This window comes from Arctopsyche grandis, chromosome 1, assembly GCF_051622035.1.
Source record: "Arctopsyche grandis isolate Sample6627 chromosome 1, ASM5162203v2, whole genome shotgun sequence".
NCBI classification, from domain to species: Eukaryota; Metazoa; Arthropoda; class Insecta; order Trichoptera; family Hydropsychidae; genus Arctopsyche; species Arctopsyche grandis.
In genome coordinates, this window is record NC_135355.1 from 24,714,746 (window position 1) to 24,731,159 (window position 16,414).

Genomic DNA, 16,414 nt, shown 5'->3' on the forward strand with positions numbered 1-16,414 from the left:
CTGCTTCAGCAGTTACTTTTTTCATTTTCATTGGCAGTCTAATATTCATACATACGTATATACATATGTACTATTGACGTGCATCGATATATAAGCATACGAACTATATAAAAATATTCGGGTGAAAGGTAAAGCATTTTACGAGCTCGGTTCACGTGGAATAAATACCTTTATGGTTTCTCGCTCTACAGAGGTGGGGTTGCCGTCTAAAGAAGTATAGGGTGAGCTGTAAGGGAAAAATTAACAACACGCAATCGCATGGCTGTGTATATGGGGGTAGTATCGACCACCCCAGAAGCCTCGGCCATGGCCCGCCTTCCAGAAAGTCATCAAACTCGCACTTTATCGACTTTTTCCATGATGTAACACTGCCGCCTAATATTAACTAGCAGGTATCATCAACTCGAAACCAATTGACGGAATATTAACGGTTCAAAATCGAACAAATTTCGGTTGGAGTAAATATTTTCTCAGTGTAAACTTCTGTGAGCCCAATTCGGTTGAAAAATTTTTAACGAAAAGTGCTCTCGGAAGAAAAACCAAACCCAATATCAGCTATCTACATATATAAGTAGTTTGATTTATATCATTCGTGTCAACTTGCGGCACCATACGTTTTAATTTCAAACACATAAGTTTCACTTTACTGTGCATGATTTTCCACTAGGTACTTTTAGATTGCGGTCCTATTACATATTAAAATCAAAATCAAATGTGACCCGCAAATCTGAAATCTGAAAACACAGAAATTCATTCCCATAGTTCAGGTTACCGATGATATCGAATAAATTATAAATTAGGCAATTTAAGCTATAAACTACATCATCATCTGCAACCACTCACCATCCACTGCCTTATGAAAGCCTCTATATTCGTCTCTATTTTACGCAACTTTCATTCATCTCATTCCATACTTTTTCTTAATCTCGTGTGCTCATCTTCCTTGCAGCCTTCTTTTCTTTTTTTTTACATTGTCTCAGATACAATTCTAGCGCTTATTTTGTCCATCTTTCGTCCATTCTCATTTCAATGTCTTCACTCTCTCCACTATATCCACTAACTTTGTCATACTTCCCACACACGCATTCTATTTCGTATGTCTCCTTGTTATGACGAGCATACAGCGTTCCATACTTCTTTGAGGGCATTGGACTTTGTGTAGCATTTTAGCATTCAATGTCCAATTTAGTTATTTTAAAATAAAATTAAATTAAATAAAATATGTGTATTAATATTCTGAAAATATTTCTACAAGTCTATACCTAGGGATTACAATCTTTTCACATTTTTAGGCCGCAATTAAGATAGAGAGTGCAAGACAAAACTAGTAAGTGATCGATTTTGAGTTCGAATGAGTCAAAATCTCGAGTTCGAATTTTCGCATGATCACGAAACTTCATCTACTGTTACTACGTATGTAAATGTATAAAGTAAAAAGTTGAGTTCATTAATATTAGCTGATCATCTTTATATATATAATTAGGCTGACCGTCTTTATATTTTTAAAAGATATTTAGGATACTCCCCAAAAGAGTTTTCCCCCGGGAATTTCTAGAGATTTGTCTCTACAATGCTGTCAAAAGCAGTACACCTCTGCGGTTTTATACTAACCGCTCTACTATCACCATTGAAATATAATTTATGGCACCTAACGGGTTTTCTTCAGTGGGTCGGAGGGAGCTATATGGATACGAGGGATAATAATTCCGTGAACATCTATATTTTACGACGATAATGGGTTTATCAAATTCGAATAAATACCCGTGTATGCATACGCACACACATACATATGTATGTATTTCTAATTCTAATATACATACATAGTTATCCTATTCATTTATGGGTGTGGGTGTGCATTAAAAGTTTCACTGACGAAAAGGATTAATGGGTGCGAATTTAACATTTTCCATTGAAGGGTTGCGCTATCGCGATTTCACCAAACCGCCCCCATAACGCGAGATAGGGATTCATGGGATTAAGATTCAATTAGCGAGGAGGTCATATGGGATTATCACACTCGAGATTGATTTGGTTTTACTGGTGCGAAATTTTCATTTTTAAAAATGTTTAGTACTTTTACAATTTATACTGGAAAAAAATTACGTATAAATGGGTTGGCAGTAAGAGGGTAGGCAGTTTCAATAAAGGTTTTTTATTAAATGTTTAAAAGTAAAAAAAAAATCAATTTAAATATCTGTATGTACATAAAAAAAAATAGAACAAAAAAATAATTTAGGCATATCGTTTGGAATTTCATAAAAATATGCCAAAAATCTTATTATGATTTTACCTTGAAAAGGCTCTTTTAACACTTGGAACACTGCGATGGATAGCGTATGATCAGAACGGTGAGTGTGAGAATAATATCCACCGTGGAATGACAGCTCTGCTTCAGCCGTTATGTTTTTCAATTCTTGCACTTATTTTATATATTTTTTTACGTTAAATACATGATAAAATGAGTTTAATAGCTAACTAATGGATTTATGCGGCTTCGCTCAGTATTTTTAATATAAACCGTTTAAACAAATGGCTAATCTAATAGTAAACATTCATTTGGTTTTTTAGTAAATTTATTAGAATTGAAAAAAAATAATATTCAACGATATCAATATCGTCGGCATATAAATTTTGATTTGTTCGATGACGTCACGGATTCTACAAAACAAACAAACATACAAAGTCTCTTTCGAAATTATATATTAAACTAGCTGAAACCGGCATGCGTTGCAATTAGGGATCCCAAATATTCGAATATCGAATAGTTAAATTTTTTATTTGTAGTTTTAAGAATTTCAAGATATTATTAAAATTTTAAGATAATCATTATCGGGAACTTCAAATAGAACTAAATGTGCTGTAGATTGAAAATAAAAAAACAAGTTCGTATAAAAAGTATTCGTATATTCGAATTTGGGATCCCTAGTTGCAATGCCACAATAACGCATGCAATTCCCGTTCCCGTTCCCGTTGCTTTCCCGTTCTCGTTCTCGTTACCGTTCCCATTTGTCGGAAAAATGCAGGCAGCGACCACATTTGAAATTATTCAATTGTTTGTTTTTTTTGAACACATTTGAAATTATTGCGTTCCAATGCCACTTATTCCCGTTCTCGTTGCATTCCCGTTCCCGTTTCAAGTGATGGTTGGAGCTCAACGCCGTGGAGTAACGTCTCTTCAACGCCACCATTAACCAACCTGTTAACGTGGTTGCCAACAAACACATTTCCTCATATATTTTGCACATATTTTGCATTATTTTAACTTAAAACACACATTTTTAACTAGACGCTTTGCGTCCAGCACAGTAGTTAGTGGTTTTTTTTAGTGCAGAAAGAGAAGTGCCAAAGCAAAAGTAATTTCATACATACACATGTTCATATTCATAGATTAAATCGTGTGACTGAATAGATATAAATACCTCTATGTTAAGATTTTACAAAAAGTTTAAAATGCTTTGTGATTGGGCATGAATTTCTCAGTGGAGTAATGTGCGCGGCTGTGTTGTAAGTAATAAAATTGTTATAGATTAGAAGTGGAATAAAGAATACGTATTGCGTTATTGTTTTACCATTAATAATTTTTCTTTTTTTTTGTTATTTGGCTCTCCTGTAAGTATAACATATATCTTTGGTTGTCTGCACGCTTCAATTGTATAATATATTGGAGCTATATAAATATTTAATATAGTTTTGAATCCATTATATATACTATCGCAAAATTCCATTGCCAATATTGAGTAAAAACGAAACTCTCAACCGAATTCATTTGGAATATGAAATTTTTTAAACGGCAATAAAACAACAGCTTAACAGCGAGCGCAATATTCGCATTGGCAAGCGAAACGGTTGCAAACATGTAAATTTTGTACGGTATCCACTTATATACTACATATGTACATATAATATAACACAAGGGAGCTGGAGTGGGCTTTTTCCAAACTTTCATCCCCGAGTGATAACTTCAAAATATGTACCCGAACAGGGTAGGAGTGGTCCAGGCTTGTTATTTTTTGGCAACAGGACCGGACGAGGACTTTATTTATCGTTGAAAAGTTTCGCACGAGAGAAACGAGACGCGCTTTTGGTCGCCGGCTTGCCAACACTTGCGTTGATGACAATAAAGTTATTAGCCAACAAGTTTTATATCTGCGTACTTCCACCGCACCGGTCCGGATGTCGACCGGTTTTCAGCCCGGATTAGCCGAAAAGGTCTCCGTTGAGGGACCTCGTTTACCCTTAATCCGGAGTTTATACCCTGGCGCCATTGTCGCGTGTGCCAACCCTATGTCGTTCAGGGGTGAAATAACTCGTTTTTGGGCTATTTTTTCCTCCCTCTCAAAACTATAATTATAACACTCATACGAACGAACAATGGGATCGTTTTCGGCCGTGCCCCCGAAAAATAGATTGAAATCAGTTACTCTTTTTTTTTATTTTAATATTGCACGCAAAGTCCGACTCTCGCCAATGGGGATGAACCTTATGATAAAAAGTTAAAGCTGATAATAATTTTTGCCGACAAATTAAAAATATTGTTGCGTAGGGGTGGGTGGAAGATCCAAATAAAAGGCCAAAGTCGCTTCAAAGCATTTATTGGGTGATTACGGAGATCCACGCACAGCCAGTGCTCCGTCCAAAATGCCTTGATATAACCTAAGTACCTGCTTATAAAGGGCAGGTCACTCACTGCATCTTCCTCGACCCGTTTGTTTGTCTATTGTTATAGTCACGTACCAGATACGCAGTCCCACGATCTCGGCACGCAGTCCCACGCTTTCGCGCTGTCAATTCTGAGAACTAGATATAGTTAATTCTGAGAACTAGGGAGTGCCGTTACCGACCACTTAGTCAATTCGGGGGTCTCCATTGTTAGTCGACTGCACTTCAGCCTGGAGATTAAAACGGCGGCTCGAAAACCAATTAAAACGGCGGCTCCTTTTCGCATAGGCTACAATATTATATTTAAATACTAAGCTAAGCACATACTAAGTACATACATATGTACCTAGAATGAAAAAATAAAAGAATTAACGTTTAGATTACATAGAGTGATAACTGACTCTAATAATTAACGAAAAACTTACCGAAGTGATATTATGTACATTACACATGTAACGTAATGTTTTGTGATCATCACTATCATTGCCATCATCATCTACAGTCATTCGCCATGCAATTCTGAATGAACGCCTCTCCAACACGCTTTCATCCATCCCACGCCACATATTTTCCTAATTTCATCTACCCATATTCCTTGCGGTATTCCTTTCACTCTTTTACATTATTTCGGGTATCATTTTAGCACTTCTGTTATCCATCTTTCGTCCATTCTTCTAGCTACGTAACTACCCATTCTAATTTTAATCTCTTCCCTCTCTCCAATATATCCACTAACCTTGTCATACTTCTCACCCACATATTCCGTTTCCTATCTCTCCTCGTTTTGCCAAGCATTCCATGCTCCTTTAAGTGGATTGAATTTGTTGCATCTTGAAATCAAGTTAGATATCAACTATCAAGTTAGGAATTTTAAAACAAACAAATTAATTAAATTATGTGTTAATATTCTGAAAACATTTCTAAAAGTCATCTATACCCAGGGATTCACACTTTCAGTATGTAATGAACCTATTGCCTGAGGATGACCGCTATTTACGTCATGCGTAAAATGCTTGTAGACAGATTAGCGTGACTCGTTATGAAAACAAAATATGATATTTGAAGTATTTTATGTATTTAAAAGAATACTCAAGGTGTCAATTGACATATTTGGTCACTTGAATAAAACATACAATATACATATGTATGTATTTATATTTATGCTTGAAAACTCTATTTAAAAAAATGCTAAAAAAAATACTAAAGAAAGTTCTCGCGGGCAAAGGGTTAAGATTGCAAAACTAAAAAAAGGATAATGATGAATGAGAGATTCTATTCTTCTTGTTTTCGAAAGTGTACCTTTGCAAAGAGCATCGCCTACGAACAGGTAATTCGTATTTTTCTGTTTATTCACTGTGTACATTACGATCTGTATTTTCATCTCGATGAAATAAATATTAATATTAAACAGCTCGCAAGAAATTATGCGGTCGTGTATGTGAGTTTTGTAAGCTCATTGCCATAATTCGCAAAAGAAATTTATGCGTACTTGGCAAATTGTTCGAGTGCGCATCCCCTCGAGGGATGGGTAAATATTTTCACAAAGGCTATAAATATTTGCCGAATATTTTTCCAACCCACAACACATTCATAGTATCCATAAATATACATACACACGCAAACACACACACAGAGAGACAAACCCACCCTTTCTATCTACGTATTTATTTATTTTCAGCAAAAATTTCATATCCAATATCGCCTTGGTGGATATGCAAAATACGAATATATCCAATTTCCCTTACAAATCCGCAAATTCTTAAATAAAATTAAAAATACTACGAAATACACTTTACGAAAGGCGAAATCCACAGCTCGCGACGTTAATCCAGTTTCAAAACAACGTGAAACTTTTATTTTGATTACGTTATTCAATCACACGGATAACAAATGAGCTACCAAAATTAATTTAATCCGCGCGAACGTATAAATATTAGTTTTGCGACAAAAAATTCATATTTGTTTTAAAAGTGAACATAAATCATGCCTTGGCGTTTTGAAGCGTCGATTTAACGCGTAAAATCACAATTTATTGTATCACGATTAATTAATTTAATCGAATTAAAACGAAAAGTGAATATTTCCATATTTTTCGTTTTTTTTTTGACATTTTAGATAGATATATGTATGTAATAGGGATGGAATATGTAGGGGCAAGGCTTTGGAATTATTCACGTTTCTTATCGGTTCGTGTTTGTTATGAGGCATTTTATTGCTGTGCGAAGGGTACGAGTGACCTCATACTTATTTCTGGGGTATTTTATCTAAAAGTTCCGACCTCGTTATTACGTGAATTGAATAGTGAAAATAAAAAGTGTCATCGTCCAAAGCGATTTAGTGACATTTTAATTAATGAAACGTGTGCAGAAAAATAAGCACTTACAAATAATATAATGAGTGTATACAAAACTGATTTTAGAAGCGAAGAAAAGCAACGCTAAAATTTTCACATCATTTTTAATTTCAACAATAAATACCTGACATGTTCATTTTGAAATAAAAGTGATTGATCGAATTTGCCTGTAGTAATTTTATGCTATAAATCTAGACCAGAACACACCAAACTCACGTAAATCAACGTGTACTTATCAATTAGTCCAACGAGGATAAATTGATTTGTATAGAAACAAACAATCGTTCTACATCCTAAAATAAGTTTTAAACATAATAAATGTATGTATCCAAGTACAATTATTCTTTAAGTGCAGATACATACATACATATACATGTATGTATGTACATAAATACATAGAAATTCCAATACTGGTACTTCCAGAACCGGTTTTACTGGTTTCTTAAAGAAAATTTGACATTCGGTACTACCGGTATTACAAAATAGGTTACCGGAAATACCGGTATATTATAATTAGTCACCGGAGCCTGAGAGGGCCGTGTATTGTTCAAAGGTTGTAAATGCATTGTTAAAGGTTTGCCGAACAATGGATAGCACTGTGATACCTCTAATTATATGTAATATTATATTTCAAGTTAGCTGAATTGTTTTAAATTTAGAAAAAAACGTTGTATCTATATAAAATATGCCTAATATATCATATTTATGTATACCTGAGACTATTTTCGAATACATACTATATTGATTTGTCAGCTTCCAAATTTTTCGGATTCTTATTTCTTTCACGTGACAATTATTTGAATACATACACACATACATATATGTATAATATTAAATAGCTCTAACTATCCCTCTACACAAAAATCCTTCAAAACAGGGAGTACGAAAAAATTTATTTACTTTCTTTTGACACTCGCGAAACATATGTATGTTTCTAGAAGTCTGTGCTAAGGACTCAACACATTATTTTGAAATCACGAAATCTTTTGTAATCACGAAAATTATTAATTAAAGTGATGATTAAAATAATTAATAATTAACCTACATTTAATCAATATCGGTAAATACTGACACTAGCGCTAGTGCCCAAAATTTTCTTGTATTACCGATAGTGGTAAAAGTCTTTATTTTCGTAATCTCTAATACATACATACAATAGATTACAACTTTTATATGGTACAATTTTTGAATGATTTTAAATTGCTACTCGTTTTTCAATCGGAATAAGAATGAACAAAAATAACTTCTTGAAATCGAAGAATATTGTCATCGCGAAAAAGCAGCAAATTCGCCAATTTTTGTATGATATAGGTTGTAGTCGATAGTGACGTTGCACGAGCGTACGCTTTCCTCGAGAATTGTTTCACAAATTCATTTTTACGACTGTTGGAAGCGTCCATAAAAGTGAATTTATTTCATTTTTGAACACAAAGATACGACACGATGGTGAACAAGACGAAAAGAACCGAAAAAAGTATCTCTTTCGCATTCTCCATCCGCCCTCGCACTTTGCTTCTAAAATATTCAGACTGCGTAGTTGTTTGATTTAGATATGCAGTGGCTGCGTCGGACCGCAAACCATCACATCATAGAAACACAGAACAAAAATGTAGAAATCGCTAAAACTTAAATAAACCTACAACTTTTTTAGGTCAAATTTATTAAATAATGTATGTATGTATTTATGTATTTTCGTGCTCCCTTTCTGCTAACGAGACTTAGAACTGACGTCGTCATTAATTTTTTTCCCGTACGCACACGTCCTTTGAAATACACATGAAACGATATGCAGTGTTGAAAAGAAAATATTTTCTATTTTTATATGTAGGCACATGTTTAAATGTAAAAAAATAATTATATTTTTTGATGGATTTATCAAACTTGACGATGTTGTTTTTAGAACGAACACTATTGCAATCAATTTTCAGTCCAGACAAATTTGTTAAATTTTAAAAAGTATGTATATATGTAGGTACGATATTTTATACGTATACATTGAGATATTTATCTATGTATACATTGAAAAGTTGGAATCACCACGAGAATAAATTCAAAAAGTGGTTCAATGAGTTATTATACGAAAATGTGGATAGCCCGATCCAAGTAGGATAAGATAACGAAGCAATGAAAAAAACTATCTTTTTTAATTACATGTATTTAAAAATAAATATGTCAAGTTTTTAGACACTAGTCAAAATAACACGTTACACAATGGAACCAACCAACGCATCAACATTCACTTATTTTTTCACTAATCATCAAAAATATATTAGTACAAATTAGAAGAAAATTCTCAAAACATTATTGCTTGAATATAAGTTTTCAAAAAATATACATAAAAATGTTTTTTTTTCTTCATTATATTATTTATATAACTTGGTAGCATTTATAAACTCCAAACGTGGTAAAATACTTATACATATTTGTATTCGTAGACTGTTAAAAAAGTGGGAACGAAAAAAGTTTGAAATAATTTGACAACGACCTGTTTTAACATTTAATGAATCGAAATAATATAATATGACATATTCTCTAATCTTCTGGAGATAATCAAAATTGTCAATCGATATGTCAAATTTATATTTGTATTATGATTAACCATAAACTATTTTGAAATACATGTTAGCTTAAAAATGAAATATTGAGTGGTTTACATTTAAAGGGTGAATCTCGAAGAACGTCAACATTAACAAAATCAAACAAAAAAAAATAGCAATAACAAAACACCTGTCAATTTCGATACACATTCATAACAATTTTCCGGATGGATAACCTCGGTTGATTCTTTCCCCTATTTTTTTTCCGAATCTGGTTTTTTAGGCATTCAGGGTTGTCGGAGGGGGTTAAGAGGTAGAAGTAGGTGGTTGGCTTTTCATTCGAAAGTGGTCATGTTTTATTAACGACGCGATACGTTCGTAAAGAGAGCCCTACCCGGTTTTTCCTCCCCTCGATGATATTGTGTTCGCGATTCGGAAACGTTCGACCGACCGGACAATGCGAGGATAATCCGGAATATTTCACTAATGAAACTGCGATTATATGCAACTATGTACATAGACAGTGGTGGTGGTGGTGGCATCGAATCGATGTTGAAAATGTTCGACCGGAAAAATAGAGTATACATTTTCCTCGGAAAACGTATACTCTATGTGAAAGCAAAGCGTAAAGTGAATTCAGATTCGTATCAATATATATATATGTACATACATATGTATTAATCTGTACGTACATATGTATTTATCTGTTTGTACATATGTATGTATGTATGTATATATCGATGAAAATACAGCGTCGTTAGAAAATCACACTAAGCGTAAAAATCTGATCGGTCTAGTAAAATTTTTTTCTACGATAAGATAACATTTCAGCGAAGATAATAAATATGTATCACCAATGCTGATATGTATGTATGTATGTATATAAGTATTACAACCGGATAAAAAAAACTTACCTGATATTTTGATAGGTGTCGAAGCAGACGAGAGTTAACCAACAGAAACAGGCGAGAAATGAAAACTGGATGATGACAGCTGAAACAAAATCATAAGATTTATTTTTTTATGCTGAATGTCACCGGAACGGAAAACGTAACTTTCCGATTTGACATTTTCAATAAACGGTCCGGAAATTTTTTCCAGTAAATCAAAATCTACGTGTTAACTATTTTGATATTTCGTTGTCGTAACCATAACACATTATCACGAAACATATGTATCGTTAATTCGTTACCCTTACTTGTACAGATCTCAAATTCAAAATTGCATACATATTAGCTGCTCTTTTCTGCAAAATTCGAAAATTGGAAAAAAAATTAATAGTCAAAGAGATGATTTCCTCTTACTTTAACATTATTCTAAGTTTTATTATAAATACGTTGTACTGTTTCGGCATTTCCGGGATTCGGCTGTAATATTATATTGCATTACAAGACAAAGATATTCACCCGTTGTCGTCATGGCGTTTTTATATGGAAGCCCTTCGATTCAGGGCTGTGAGCCCTTCCGAAACCCTCTAAGTTTCTTAGTTGGGGTACCTTGTGACAGTATGCCAAATTTTGTGAGCCCAATTCGAAAACTGTGTCGTTAATATCGGGCAAACATATGAACATAGCTAGCAGTATGAATCGGTGGTTGCGTTTATTTTTAGCACCGAGAGCATGCTAATCTTTAATGCTGCTGGTTAGTCTGGGATATTTGTGACTGTAAGTTGATCATTTCCTATCAGAGATTGCCAATTTATCTGATTTCATTGTTGAAACAGTTTCTCCATCAAATTGGCAAAAACCTACCTGCTATGTCACAAATATCTGAATTTGATTTATTTACAATATGTAAATGCAATATGTGTTCTTCAGCCCCTCGAAATGCAGCGATTTATGTAATAAAAAATGCGGCAATGTTTGTAATTAATTTTATAGATAGGTGCAATGAGGTTTACCCGTTAGGCCTTCCTGGAATATGTATATCAATGTAAAAATAAAATAAAATATGTATTTACTCACACACATGTGTACATTTTTATACATATAATCACATACATATGTACTTATACATATATTCAAACAACCTCCAATCGTCATATCTGAGACAAAAGCATACGGTTTAAATTATACGCTTGAAATTCTAAGCATTTCAACTAATTAGCCTGCTTATATCAGAAACAATTTCAAGTGAAAATTCCTCACATGCGACTCTTATTCACAACGTTCAGACCATCCCTCATTTCGTACCGCCACGAAGAAATCTAATTAGAACGATCGAGTCAGAGAATTCGTATAAACAGCCACCCTTTCGGGCATTTGGCGTTCGACGACGACCGTCAATGGGGCGAATAAATCTCGAGTGGATCCCTCAGTAAAGCCGAGTGGTTGTCTGGGTGACAGTGGACCACTCGAACCACTCGACATCGTCACTCACAACACAAGACTTTTTGACAATACGGACCGAGCTATTTGCGTTCCTGCTGTTACCCCCATCCACCCTCCCCCTCCCCCCCATTCCACTGTCCCCGTCGGATTCGTCTACCTTCAGTGTTTTCTCTTCACAAAGGGTTGAGTAGGCAAGATTAAATTCATTAATTATGAGTGTGGAGCCCATTAATAATGAGTCCGACTCTGGCTTTTAACAATTAACTGCAGGATGACATCCTGGCGGAGTGCTCGCCGCCTTCTCCCTCATCCAAATGGTAGTAGGGCAGAAAGCTCGTGCCATCACGCCCTCAAACCCCATTTCAGGGCTCGTATCGCCTGATTGTTCCGCGCAATTAATCCGAAGACTGTCCCCAAAAGAGGTCAGAACTGAAATAATCAGTTTGTATTAAACGAACAAAAAACATTCGTTCGCTTTCCGACAAGGACAAGGACGGAAGCCGCTATTAAAAATGTCAAATTAAATTTAGACACAAAGTGTCTAAATTCAATATTTTTTAATATTTAGACACAAAGTGTCTGAATATTAAAAAATCAGATGTGACCAACCCATGACTTTATCCATGTATTTGGGGAATATAAAAAGTGGCAAAAACAAAATTCGATAATGACGCACATGTAACAAAAAAATCTTAAAAATACAGACACACGTATATTTTCAAGATCATGAAAACGTGATCAGTGATCGATTCAAATCAGTCAACATCTCGAGTTCGAATTTTCGCATGATTAAAAAATCATATATTGTTACTATGCACATAGATAAAGTAAAAACAATAAACCGACAGGTATATTTAACGTTGATTTTTGTATATGTATTAAGAAATGTATCGGCGATATCTTGCAGTTTTGAATCATCTATAAGAAAACAAGAAAAATTAATACAAATTTTCTCCAACGACGTCAATTAGATACACCCATTTAAGTATAACAGAGTGAGGAAAAAACAGCTCCAACATACGCTATCTAACTTTTAATAAATAACTGTAAACAGAATCAACGTTTTACATGGATATGAAATCAGAACGTGTATATCTTACCAGCGACAAAGCATCCAGCGGTGTTAGACTGCGGGCCAGCTAGCTGAGTGCAAGCCAGAGCCAGGTAAGCTATTGCCAAACACACACAATGTGTCGCCAAAGACTTTCCATGAGAGTTTCGAAGCTCAGGTGTTATAAAGTAGGCGGCCGCGGTCACGCACAAGAAGGGCACAGACACCAACATAACTGTAAAAAACAAGTAAAACTCCATTACAAAACATACTCAGATGAAAGTGGTAATCTCGGACTTAAATTTACAGCATCTCGAATGCACTTATGTGTGTAATTCGAACCTCAACATCGCATGCGCATTTTAAATATTATGCGACCATTTACATTGGACGCTCGTTAAGCGCCCAATTTGCATTCGACTTTTACTCTTTTTTAATTTTGCCATCCGACCACTTTGACCGGGTAAAAGACCTCCGAAACCCCACCCACATCCTCCGAGGACATTGTCCTTTCGTGCGTTAACGATATTTGACGTTGAATATGTATGTACACAGCTTTGAAGCATTCGAATTAAATGGACCAAACCCCCCTCAATAGAGTCGAGAGAATCTTTCGAGGACTTTAAACGTCCGTATCGATGGGCACAATCCGCATTCGCAAAATGAAAGATTTGCAAAAAAAAAAGAGGAAAATAAATAAATAAAAATACGCCAACGACCGCTTATTTTGTGTTTTCGATTCGTATTCTGTACAATGAGAGTCTTATTGATAGATGGCTCGTCGTTTACGAAGTACACAATATGAAAGACATGTCTAATCAAGCGGAAGTATTCCCAGTACATCTAAGTATTTGTATTTTCATATCTTTTCCGCTCACGTGACTCTTCCAAAGTAGCATTTTTGCAATCTTATACCATAAAAGAATTGAAGAAAAAAAATAGGAACCAAATCATAATTTTACCGTTACAATTTTTATCTAACACTGTAACGTCTATAGCACTACAAAATATTTTATCGGAATATTTACATAGATAAGGACAATATACATAGGCTGTTTCCTTAAGCGTATTTACTTTGACAAAATTATTTATTTTTAAACATTAGTCGCACTGTGATGGATAGTGAGTGACCAGGACTATTATTTTATTTCACTAACCCAAATGCACTAAATGTAGGATCTTCATATTTTATATATTCCTCATTAAAACCGAATGATGTCATTACGAAATAAAAACATTGATCAATATCAACAGAAATAATTATTTTCGCGGGAAGCCTCATATACACGAGCCTCACAGATGTGAGAGAGGTGGAATTCAGTACGCGCCGCACTCAACGTTCAGTGTGAGAATGATATCCACCTGGAATGACAGCTCTGCTTCAGCCGTCATTTTTTTCATGTCTTTCGCTCATTTTATATAAGTATTCGTCGGTTAATGCATGATAAAATGATTTTTATAGCCAATTACAAAAATTAACCTCGCAGATTTTGCATTATTTTAACTTAAAATACACATTTTTAACTGGACGCTTGGAGTCCAGCACAGTCGCTAGCGATATTGAAGCAAGTATTAAATAAACGTATCATATGGATAATATCATTTTTGTTCTAAAAATAAATTTGCATTTGTAAATATGTATTATATACCTCTAAATCTAAAATCAACTGAATGATACATCGTTACATTGAATCACAAGTGAACAAATTCCATATATTAAATTAATTTAAATATTTTTTTATTAAATTGCTAAATAATGGACACTTCAAATACGCGCTGTTTTTATCATTCAGTTTATCTTTTTTCGGACTTCTCGTTTCTAGTATATATATTATATTATAAATATGTATTTATATTGTTATGTATTCATATTTTTAAATACTTAATCGTATCTGAAAGGGAACAACATTATATTATATGTTATATTGTGACGTCTTGGCTTATCATAAAAATATATTTCAGCTTTTGAATGATATCCCTTTTGGCTATGTAATATTCACATCGCACGTAACGACCGCGATAAAAGCTCGAGTTTTCCCTTCCTCCGGTTTTCTTCGAGATCGCAAGCCCTAACAGCCTTTCAAGAGTTTTCTCTATGAGACGCGTTGACACCTCGGGCGATCGAGAAAAATTCTACCATCAAATCGGCCGCAATCATTCATCACAGTAACGGAAAATTCTCACCGCGGAAAATTCACGATAGTTTGTACGTAGGTCGGCGAGGGTGGTCTTCGTCTTTTATATTATTTTTTTACCCTATTTTATTTATCCAGATTTAAGAAGTCAAATTTATGGAGGTATGGTCGTTGGTACCGCCTATACGTCTGCGAATAAATAAATCCCTTTTGGGAACAATGGAAGCCCGACCGGCGCGAACTAAAAAGGTTCAACGAGTTGAAGGGAAATCCTCGTCGCCGTAAAACAAAAGGGGAACAAAGGGCCGAATGGAAAATTGCAAATTTAATTCACTTCAACTTGATTTGCAGCTGTCGCTAATATCCGCCCATACATATTCTACATAAATGCTCTGTATATTATTGTGTCCTATCTTCAGATGGTTATCATTTATGAGGACCTCAAATTAAAATTAGATATATAAATCTTCATCCCTCATGTCCAACTCCAATACGATTAATTCTCACTCTTGAAAGTGATTAATGTGTAGCGTAATTCTCACTTTTAAAATTTTTAAACTCAAAAATTTCTACTGAAATAAGAAATGAAACAAATGTGATTTTCATAAAGATCGAAAATAAATGTGTAGGTATGTATATAAAAATTCATTCTAAATCGCAGTCGTTTATTCGAATTGAACGCTTCATTTAACGCAAATGGTTAATACAAAGGGTCAGTTATAAATCCTGAGAAGCCCCAAAGCCACAAATCCTAAGATTTGTAATTCTATATGCATACCAATTTGAATCACTCCAAATAAAAAATAATTTATTTCTTCCGAAGGACGTGGTGATTCAATATGAATTTTTCAAACTTAATCAAAATTTAAGGTAACATTACCAAACCTGAAATTTCATAATTTTTATACACTTACATGTGTGTATGTATATATAACATACGTAAATCAGCCGATGATAAAAATTCTATTTCGAAATTTGTTTATGATCACATTTTGTTTTATTTCATCTTGTAAATCCTTTAATGTAAAGAAATTCGAAATAATTCCCAGGTCTTTGATATGTTGATTAGGATCCTTTTTTATATTCTGATTTGCAAAATAGAGAATTTTTTTCGGATACGTGATGAAAATTCTAATATATATATATAATAATCGAAATATCCGATAATTTTTTTTTTCAAAACATCAATTTATAATAAAGCAGGATATTGGATATTAAACGGAATTGTAACAATTAGTATGTAAATTTATAAAAACGTAATAATAACAGCATTTATTAAATCAAAAAAAGAATACACTTTAAATAAATTAAACATAATATTGAATTTAAAATAACGAAAAAAATGAAGG

The 16,414-nt window shown here is 34.0% G+C and overlaps 1 protein-coding gene across 1 annotated transcript in view; it reads right to left on the minus strand.

The window, feature by feature from the left end:
* The window catches only part of LOC143912931 (G-protein coupled receptor Mth2-like), a 139,918-nt gene that overhangs the window by 89,779 nt on the left and 33,725 nt on the right, over positions 1-16,414 (minus strand). Inside the window, exons 4-5 of the mRNA XM_077432396.1 lie at positions 12,980-13,165; positions 10,464-10,542 (exon numbers count right to left, since the gene is read on the minus strand). Of these exons, the coding sequence (XP_077288522.1) occupies positions 10,464-10,542; positions 12,980-13,165 (265 nt within the window). The remainder of the gene's footprint in view (positions 1-10,463; positions 10,543-12,979; positions 13,166-16,414) is intronic.